The sequence below is a fragment of the Cebus imitator genome, unplaced genomic scaffold (assembly GCF_001604975.1).
Source record: "Cebus imitator isolate Cc_AM_T3 unplaced genomic scaffold, Cebus_imitator-1.0 Scaffold174, whole genome shotgun sequence".
Classification (NCBI taxonomy): Eukaryota; Metazoa; Chordata; class Mammalia; order Primates; family Cebidae; genus Cebus; species Cebus imitator.
The window spans coordinates 2,619,521-2,629,176 of NW_016107489.1; the positions used below are offsets into that span (position 1 = coordinate 2,619,521).

Consider the following 9,656-nt stretch of genomic DNA (forward strand, 5'->3'; position numbering starts at 1 on the left):
ATGATTCTGTTTCCAGCCTGCACCCCACCAAAAGTAATCTTATCTCTTTCCTCTTGCTTGGAGAAATTCCATTTGCTCTGTTTTCCAATTTCATCCTATAGTTACCCATTTGATTTTCAGAATTTTTCCACTATTTCTTCCTTCGAAACTTGTAGCTTCAGATCACTTTCTTTCACTGTTCATTCTATTTCTCCTTTTTTGACCCCCTCTCTGTTCTCCCAACCCACTAATCCCTGGAACACTACCCAGTTGGGGACCGCTCTTTCACTTGGATAGTTCCATTTAACCAGAACTCCTCCTCCCTCTGATATACTTCCTCCTTTTTAAAGGGCTGACTAACAGTGGTCCTTTTCTGAGTCTGTAACTCAGGCTTAGGATGGTGAGATAATATGTAACAGTTGGGTTATGAAAAAAAGCAGGTGATTTCCAGTTCTGTCTGGGACCTTGTACAGTTCTGAAGGATCCATGGGCAGTGACTAAATGCCATTTTCCGTGTCAATTCAAGTATCGTTCTTTTTAATTTGTCTTTGGGCTTTGCACGCTCAGACTCCATTTGCTTTTGTTTACTGTTAACAGAAGCTGCAACATTCATGCAGAAATAATCATGGACTTGGCTGGTAGAACACAAGGAAGAAGAGAAAAGGGAAACAGAAAACCCCTCTGTCATTTGACTGTTCTGTCAGCATGAAAACTATTAGGTCTCTTCTCAGCTTAAAGACAGTTTTAAAGGATGAAGTAATTTGTTAATTTTGGAATCATATTTCAGCTGATAACTTCTCAAATATTTTAGCATAGGCTTCTGTGTATGTAGATAGAATGAAATAATGAAATAAATGAAATAATGACATAAGATGGAAAAATCTCTTCCGTTTGTCTTGCTGTTTGGTAATGTATGCGACCTCTCTGGGTGGTTTAAGCGGTTTAGGTGCATTCTATGAAAAGGGAGCTTTTAATGACAAAACTAATGTGATTATCTGAGTGAGTGTGAGAGGGGTATTGAAGCCTTAGAGAAAGAAAATCTGTTAGAAAAGCTGAATGTATCTGCTTAATCCTTTCTCTAATGTGGATGGACCATGCTCTGAGAGGAGATTGGTCTTTTTTTTTTTTTTTTTCCCAACCTATCTTCTTTCCTTCCTCTGTTAAAAATTTCTCTTTGACCCCTTTTTCTTTCTCTTATTTAAATGTGTACTCTCATAGGTAGGAACACTTAAAGCTTTTAAACAAATCATCATCTTTACTTTGTCTGGTGTATGTGGGATCAAAGGGCAGAACTGAAATATTTGGTTGCAGATCTGATTAGTTTGGTATTAAGGTTGCATGAATGTTCTACTTTCTCAACTATTTCTATACTCTTTAAAACTGGAATGAGTGAAATGGACTTTCTAATGCTGTTTCTGTTTCCTGACTCTTCATCTTTATTCTAGGAAATGGCTCATATTACTCTACTGTTTTGCAGATTTTTTTTTTAACTATTATATGCTTTTAAGGTTTTAAAATTTCATATTGCCACAAAATTCCTTGTAAGTTTTTGCCAAAACAAATAAACATATAAAAATATAAAGATGACCTAAGAATTAGAAAAATTGTTTTAAAAAGGTAAGCATGAGACAGCACATATATTTAAGCATTGTTTTTGTGAGGGTTATTTTTCTTTTAGCTTTTAGTTGAATACATGTTGTGTAGTTACAGTGATTGTAAGCTCTAGAGAGTCAGCATTTGTGTTTTTTCCTTTCCTTTTCTTTTATTTATTTATTTATAAGATAGAAGTTCTCATTCTGTCACCCAGGCTGGAGTGCAGTGGCATGATCATAGCTCACTGCAGCCTCGAGCTCCTGGGCTTAAGAGATCCTCCTGCTTAAGCCTTCTGAGTAACTGGGATTACTGGAGTCTGTATTGGAATCCCAGTTCTGCCGTTTCCTTGCTGTGTGGTTTTGGGCAAGTTTCTTAACCCCTCTGTGTTTTAGTTTTCTCATTTGCAAAATGTGTATAATAACAATTGTAATGCTTATTAGGGTTTTTATGAGTATTTCATAGGATCTAGTATAAAGTAAAAGGACCAAATTGATGCTAGTTATAAATAATAACAATAGTTATTATTATCATGTAATATTGGGAAACGAGATGATTATACCAGGACTCTGTGGTCAACGTCTGGGTTGACACCTATGTTCATAGTGCTTTTTCTTTTCCACATCAGATAGGTAATGTGCTGATAGCATAACCAGGTTTGAGGGAGGTTCATTTCACATGTGAGCATGAAAACCCAATCATACGCTTCCTACATTAATAGTTTTTAAATTGTGTATCTGTAGCCAGACCTCTGAGCCTGTTTCTCTTCTGTGAAATGGGAATGATCGTCATATGGTGCTCTCTGGGTTATTGCAAGGAAAGTACCTGTTCTCAAAGAATATTTAGTACTTGTACTACAACAACCTCAGTCCCAGCTGTTTACATTTTAGCGCATTTATGGCATTTGTAGGAATGACATGCCTTATGTAGAAATTGTTTAGAAGAAGCCATTTGCTAGGGCTCACAAAATAAATAGAAAGTATACTCCAGGGCTACCTGGATGTTGAGTATTTTGGATAGAGATGGTGGGCTAAGATGCTTGTTGTCTGACTATATCACAGCCCGTATGTAAAAAATCAACAGGCCAAGTGCTTGCTTTCATCATGTGGGTAATATCTGCAAATTATCAGGGGTAAGCTAAAGTATTATATGAGGTTGAGCCAAAATTGCTGATATTTGACTGTTTTGACTTACAAATATGAGAGTTTCATATGGTTCAGTTTAATATTGATGTATTTTATGTAATCCTACAGTTCTTTGATAAAAGTATGTGAGTATCTCCTTTTAAACTACTGTAGCCTTTTTTTTTTTTTTTTTTTTAAGAGATGGAGTCTCACTCTGTCTGTCACCCAGGCTAGAGTGCAGTGGTGTGATCATAGCACTGGAGCCTAGAACTCCTGACTGAAACAATCATCCTACATCAGCTTCCTAAGTAGCTGGGATACAGACATGTGCCATCACACCTGGCTAATATTTTAACATTTTGTAAAGATGAGGTCTTGATATATTCCCAGGCTGGTCTTGAACTCCTGGCCTCAAGTGATCCTACTGCCTGGGGCTCCCAAAGTGCTGGGATTACACACTGAACCACCGTACCTGGCCTTAAGTTACTATATTCTTTGAATAAGCATGAGAATAGTGCGAAGATCTTGCTAATATTTTTTTTGAAACTTCATTCACGATGCTACCAAAATTGTTAAGGAAGTGCAAAGAGATATTAGGGATTCTGTTTTTTAATGCTAGAGGATGATGCTTGGACTCACAGAATCTTTGAGTTAGAAAGGAACTTTAGAATTACCTAAAATAAAATTTCCCTAGTAAATTTGCAAATATTTTGCAAAAAAAAAAATTTAAGTGACATTTTTCAGGCCTTTTATTTAGCATACTAGTAGAATTATAAATCAGTACTTCCTTTATATAAGACCATTTGACAGGATGTACCAAGGGCCTTAAAAATGTTGATCTCCTTTGAGCCAGTAATTTGTTTAAGAATTTATCTCAAGAAAACAGTTAAGGATATTTGTAAAGATTTAGCCCCAAGGATATTTATTGTAACCTTATTTGTAATGATGAAAGGTTGGGAATGACCCAATTTTAGGGTTGCGTCAGCTGTTTTTCAGCTCCCCACCCCGATTCCTGCCTTCTAGATTTTCTAATGTTGGTCGGTGCCCTTCATAAATTGTCATACTCCACTACTCCAAAGGTGATCTGACCTCACAGAGCACAGCGGCTGAGGATTGCCCTTATTCTGGATGTGGAATCCCATCCATACAGAGGCCAAGTCTCTGACCATGATGTTCTTTCTGTGTAACTGGGGCTGCTGAAACCCAAGTATTGTCAGCCAGTGCCGGTCTCCAGCCATGCTTGTGTCTTTTAAGAAGTGACAGTAACTGCTATTTGTGGAGATGGCTATTCATAGGGACTCCTTTTCTTTGCCTGACAGAGGCCCAGTGTTCTAAGCGCTAAGAGGGGCTCTAATGCCAGCATGTGAGTCACACTCACTTGCTACTGTTCTTTTCCAGAGTTTTGGGCCACTTGTTGCTTCACATTAGTACCTTCTCTCCCTGTGCCCAGCTTGTGTTGTCACCCTGCCCCATCTACCATGCTGTGCTTGAACACAGGGCTCTTCTCTGCATTCCATGTGTCTGCTATGTAGTTTTGTGCTGCATTTTAAAAGAGCTGAATCAGCTGTTGGTATCCAGATTCAGGAAAGAATGCTGATTAACTCTTGGCAATAGATGGCTTAATACCTCTTATGATTGTTTCTTGATTTCCATATTGTCTTGAGTTATTCTTATTGGCATATTTCCTAGGAACATTTTCTGAGAAAAGTGCCATGCAAATGTTAGGTATTTTTTGACTACCATGAAAAATCGAGAGTTGTTAAAATGATAAAACAGTGTTTTGACTTTTAATTTTTCTTCAATTTGCATTTCCTTATTGCTTTAGGCTTGATAGGTTTGTGAAGCTCTCAGTTTAGCTCAATTCTGTCTCTTCATGTACATCCTAAAGCCTGGTATTCCTTATTCTTATGACCTCACAGTTACTTTTAAAGGTATATCCCATTATTTGGACATCTTAATTTCTGACTTGTCTCACACTCAGCAGTTCTAAAAACCTTTTGGGAATGATGGACACTCCAGCTTCCTTTGGACAGTCATATTACTTCTGAGCATGTTAAAGATTCTGAGAAATCCTCTGAAATTATATAATAATAACAACAGTCAGGAAAACTGTTCACCTTTGCTAATATACAATTTCTCAAAACTATTGACTAGGAAACTTTTTTTCCACAAAGTACCAATTAACATTCCATGGAAATATTGTTATGCAGAGTATATTTGGGGAAAGGCATTTAATTTTTCTGAAAATTCATTTTCTCTTTTACAGTTTTCTTTTCTTTTTCCAGAAGGGTATTGCTGGCAGCTGGTGCCAGGCAAAACTGTGATGAAGGGCTGGGTTTGGTTGGATCGTTTCTCAATACCCTGTTTTCTTGGTTGGGAGCATACCCCCAGCCCAGGCCTTGTTATTCCTGCTGCCCAAAATCTCTCTCTGAGGTGGGGTAACAGGGCTCCTTTCCCGGCTCCTTCTCTGGACCTGTCTCTTTTTTGTCAGGACTAGTCTATTTCATATATATATATATATATAGTCTTTACCACATGAAATGGGAAAGGACCAGATTACTGAATTCATGTCAGAGTCAACAGAGAATTCAAGCTTACCGGGTTTTCCTTGCCACTGGGGCCATTTGTAGTTTTACAGGTGGACACTTCCTAAGCTGTGTGTCAAAATGGATAAGATGTATATTTCATAACCAGAGACAACTGGGGACGAATCTAGGCCCTATTATTTACTGAGTGACCTTGAAGATGACTTAACCTAAGAATCAGGTTTTTTTTTTTTTCATGTAAAATAATGGACAGTCATCTCTCTGATAGGGTTCTTTGATGAATACACAGTGTAATTGTTGGAAACCCAGGGCTAATAATCACTAGCTGTTGTTGTTAGTATTATTCAGTTATGATTCAATTGTCTGTGATTTTTCTCTAACATTTTATTAGGGAACATTTTAAACATATGGAAAAGTTAAAATAATTGGGCAGTGAACACTCATAAACCTAACATCTAAATTCTATAAATAGTATTTTGTTGTATTTATTTATTGCATATATATATATATATATATATATATTCACCTATCCATCACTTCATCTGTCCTTAATTTATCTTATTTTTAAATGCATTTAAAAGTAAATTGCAGACATTTTCCTCCTAAATACTTCAGCTTTATTATTAACTAGAGTTCAATATTTGTGTATGGTTCTTCTTGTGGTGGTGGAGGGATGAAAACTAGGTACCATGGAATGTATGAATTATAACATTTTTCATGTGACACAACCTCTATGAAGATATCGAACATTTCTGTACCCCAGAAAGTTTGCAGTGGCTCTGTCTAGTCAGTTCCCCCCTTTACTCCTAACCCTGAATATTGTCTGATTTTTATAGCTAGAATTTCAGGCATTTATTATAGGTTAGTGAAAGGAATATTTTAGAGCTGGGAGTTATATGCTTTTTATCACACCATATATGCTAGAACTTGGTGTAGTTTTTCCATATAAGATTGTATAAATTTTGCATTTTTATAAAAGAATAGTAATTCATTCAGCCAACGTGTAGTTACCAGATATCTTGTTAAGCACTGAGGGAGAGATACTGAAATCAAGTCAGTGAAGCAGAGCATTACAGAGGCTCTGATAAAAATAGGTATAGGGTATAGTGGAGGCACCAAGGAGGGAGAGATCTAGTTCCTCCCGACTTGGATACATAGGCAAGGATGCCCTTGAAGAGGAGGTGATATGAGCTGAGTGTTGTAAAAGAGGAGTTGGTGTTTGAAGGCATTAGTGGAGTGGGAGAGGAGATAGAAAACAGTGTTTCAGAGTGAGCAAGGGGAAAGAAGAAGAAGGAGCCTGGTGTGGTGGGGAATGGTTTTCCTAGGCTGGAACAAAGGCAGCAAAGAGAAAGCTAGAATGGTAGGTAGAAAGGATTTTGCATACCATGCAAATGACTTTAGTTTGTTTCTATAGTCTAGGGAGTAATTGAAGAGGTTTATTCATTTGTGAAGGGGATTATTAAACCCAAAAAAGAAATTGTTAAACAATGCAGTTAGATGCTCAAGAATATTTTATGATCAGATTAAAATAATATTTCTTCTTTGTATTATTAAACTGTCATTTTTTATTAATATCCTGACTCTTTCCCCATTTATCTTTCTAAAATGACAGGTAGCGTGCCAATATTTGAAAAATCCCAATGTATCCGATTTACTGCTGCTGCAGAATATTTTCCAAGCTCTTAATGTGTATTACAATTATTCCGGCCAGGCGAAATGCCTGAATATTTCAGAGACAGCAACTGGCAGTCTGGGAACCCTGGGTTGGAGCTATCAGGTAAATGTGTATAATTTCCCAAGAGGAACTTACTTTTCACTGATACAGTTGTGCTATAAGGAAATCAGAGTACACAATATTTTGTCACCTAACCTGGATCCAGGTTGGGCCCTGTTACCTTACGCTGTAATACTATGGACAAGTTTCTTTGTTTATTCATTCGTTCATTTAATAATCACCGAGTAGATATTGACTTCTTATCGTGTGTCACGCACTCCTCTAGGTTGCAAAGATACAAAGATACATAGTACATGATCAAATATAGTGTAGCAAAAAAGTAAGTAATTAGTATTTCAATAGATCTTGATAAGTCCCACAAAGGAAGCATTTTATGGACACATAAAAGAAGGGGAGTCTAATTTGTCCTTAGTCTGCACATTGAGACTAACAATAAGAATAAGACTTTCCTTCCAGAGTTGTTTTGAGGGTTAGATATGATAATAAATGTGAAATCAATCAGTTTGCATTGAAGGGATATAATCCTAACTTCCGTAACTTCTTGGCCAAGACTTTTTAAGAATAATGAGAGATTATGTGTCATAGAAGTAAAGAACAGGGGCTTCAAAGCTGCCTTGCCTGAGTTATAACCCTTCGCTACTTACCAGCATTATGACTTTGTATAATTTATGTAACCTCTTTTTGCCTTATTTTTCTAATTGGATTCTCTTGGTTTGCTGTTTAGGCCTGCACAGAAGTAGTCATGCCCTTTTGTACTAACGGTGTTGATGACATGTTTGAACCTCACTCATGGAACTTAAAGGAACTTTCTGATGACTGTTTTCAACAGTGGGGTGTGAGACCAAGGCCCTCCTGGATCACTACTATGTATGGAGGCAAAAACATTAGTTCACACACAAACATTGTTTTCAGGTGAGTTTTTGCTGGTCCAAAGAGAAACTTCAGTTGATGGAGACATTTGTAGAATATTTGAAAAAATAGAACCAGGAAAATGCTGGACAATGGAACAACGTAGAATACAACTGTGGTACTCATCATTGTTTTCCTATGCCTTGAAAGATAGGATGCTGAGAAGAGATAGGATTTTTTGCTCTATTACCAATGTGCTTTATTAAAGGCCTAAAAATCGACAACAACAAAATTAAAAAAAAAAAAAAAAAAAAAAAAAAAAAAAAGAAACTCGCCAGTACAAAATAAAGCATCATCTGTCATTCTCAATTTCTTATTATTGTTCCTGTTGTTGCTGATGAAATAAATTTTCAGCATTCAACATTTTTGAAGTGCTTCATTCTGTTCCAAGTACTAAATGAGGCACTTTAAATAAATTACCTGGTTAAATCCTCACAACAAGCCTGTGGAGTAGTTCTTATAGCCCCTTTTTTACTTTGAAGGAAACTGAAGGTCACTGTGTTCAATCCTTGCCAAAGCTCACCCAGCTTTGTTTTAGTTACTAAGTGATAAAGCCAGCTCTCTACTATGGCCTGTCTGACTACAAATCCTGTGTTTGCTTTTCTATGTTACATTGCTCCTTAAGAAGTCACATAGTTGCTACTGGTTCACATTAGAGTTAATTGAGTAGACTCTGTGTATCTGACTGTGACTTCAAAATGTTCTTGTTTTGACTGGAACATTAGGTTGTCAGCTATTGAAATAGCAACAAGTCAATCAAGAATTTCCCCAAATCTATATAGAAATAGGAGATACCACTACTTACCTCTTAACCAGAGCTATTTAAATTGTAAATTTACAAGCTCTTTTATTTGTCTTAATTTTTATTTTTTGAAAGAAAATCTTAAACTTTATCTTGCATTTTACAAAAGTCTGTGAATGGTTTTTAAAAGGCACCTCCTTACCCCATATCACATTTCTCTGACAGTAGGAAAAGTAGGCAATGAGTGTATCACCAGTTTGAGCACTGGCATCTTGCAAGGATTTCAGACCAACCAACCACTCACCAAATAACTTGGCAGCTTTTTAATCTTGTTTTTAATACAATGGTAGATCTACTCTGATGGCAAACGTAATCATCCAAATCTCCACAACATGCTTTGCAAAATCAGTGATTAGCAAATTGGTTAGCTTTGGCATGGAACTGTGCTTATTTGCGCATTACAGCCTGATGTTGATACTGGCAACCAAACATTGAGAAGGACAACTTTTGCATTGTAAGTAGAGTTGGGTGCCCTTCTGTAGGATTGTGTCTGGGGATCGGCACGTGTGACATCACCTTGACAATTCCTTGATATATCAAGGGCTAGTTTTCTTCAGACCTTTTATGAAGCACTACTCTGTTCATAAGCGTAGAGCCCCCATAACTTAAGTGTCATATTCCTGGATACATCTCCTCAAGACATTTTCTGTTTCTGTTGGAATCTTCCTTTGACTACAAGTTGGTTATTACCATCTATAGAACCACTTGTACCCAATTCAGCCAACAAAAATGCAAGGAGGCTGGTTGCAGTAGTAGTTCACTCCTATAATTCCAGCACTTTGGGAGTCCAAGGCAGATGGCTCGTTTGAGCCCAGGAGTTCGAGACCAGTCTGGGTAACATGGTGAAACACCATCTCTACAAAAAATACAAAAGTTAGTTGGCATGGTGGCATGTGCCTGCATTCTCAATTACTTTGGAGGCTGAGGTGGCAGGATGCCTTGAGCTCAGGAGGCGGAGGTTACAGTGAGCT

General features: G+C 37.2%; 1 protein-coding gene and 1 non-coding gene across 5 annotated transcripts in view; one reads left to right on the forward strand and one right to left on the reverse strand.

Moving 5' to 3' along the window:
- LOC108315567 (prolylcarboxypeptidase) overlaps positions 1-9,656 on the forward strand; it is a 77,726-nt gene that overhangs the window by 54,043 nt on the left and 14,027 nt on the right. For all 4 annotated transcript variants that reach the window (XM_017544935.2, XM_037744443.1, XM_017544936.2 and 1 more), the window contains exons 7-8: positions 6,852-7,016; positions 7,699-7,886. In XM_017544935.2, coding sequence (XP_017400424.1) covers positions 6,852-7,016; positions 7,699-7,886 — 353 coding nt within the window. The remainder of the gene's footprint in view (positions 1-6,851; positions 7,017-7,698; positions 7,887-9,656) is intronic.
- LOC119473665 lies at positions 2,192-2,292 on the reverse strand. The gene has a single exon (XR_005202871.1). It is a non-coding gene; the product is annotated as a small nucleolar RNA U13 (small nucleolar RNA).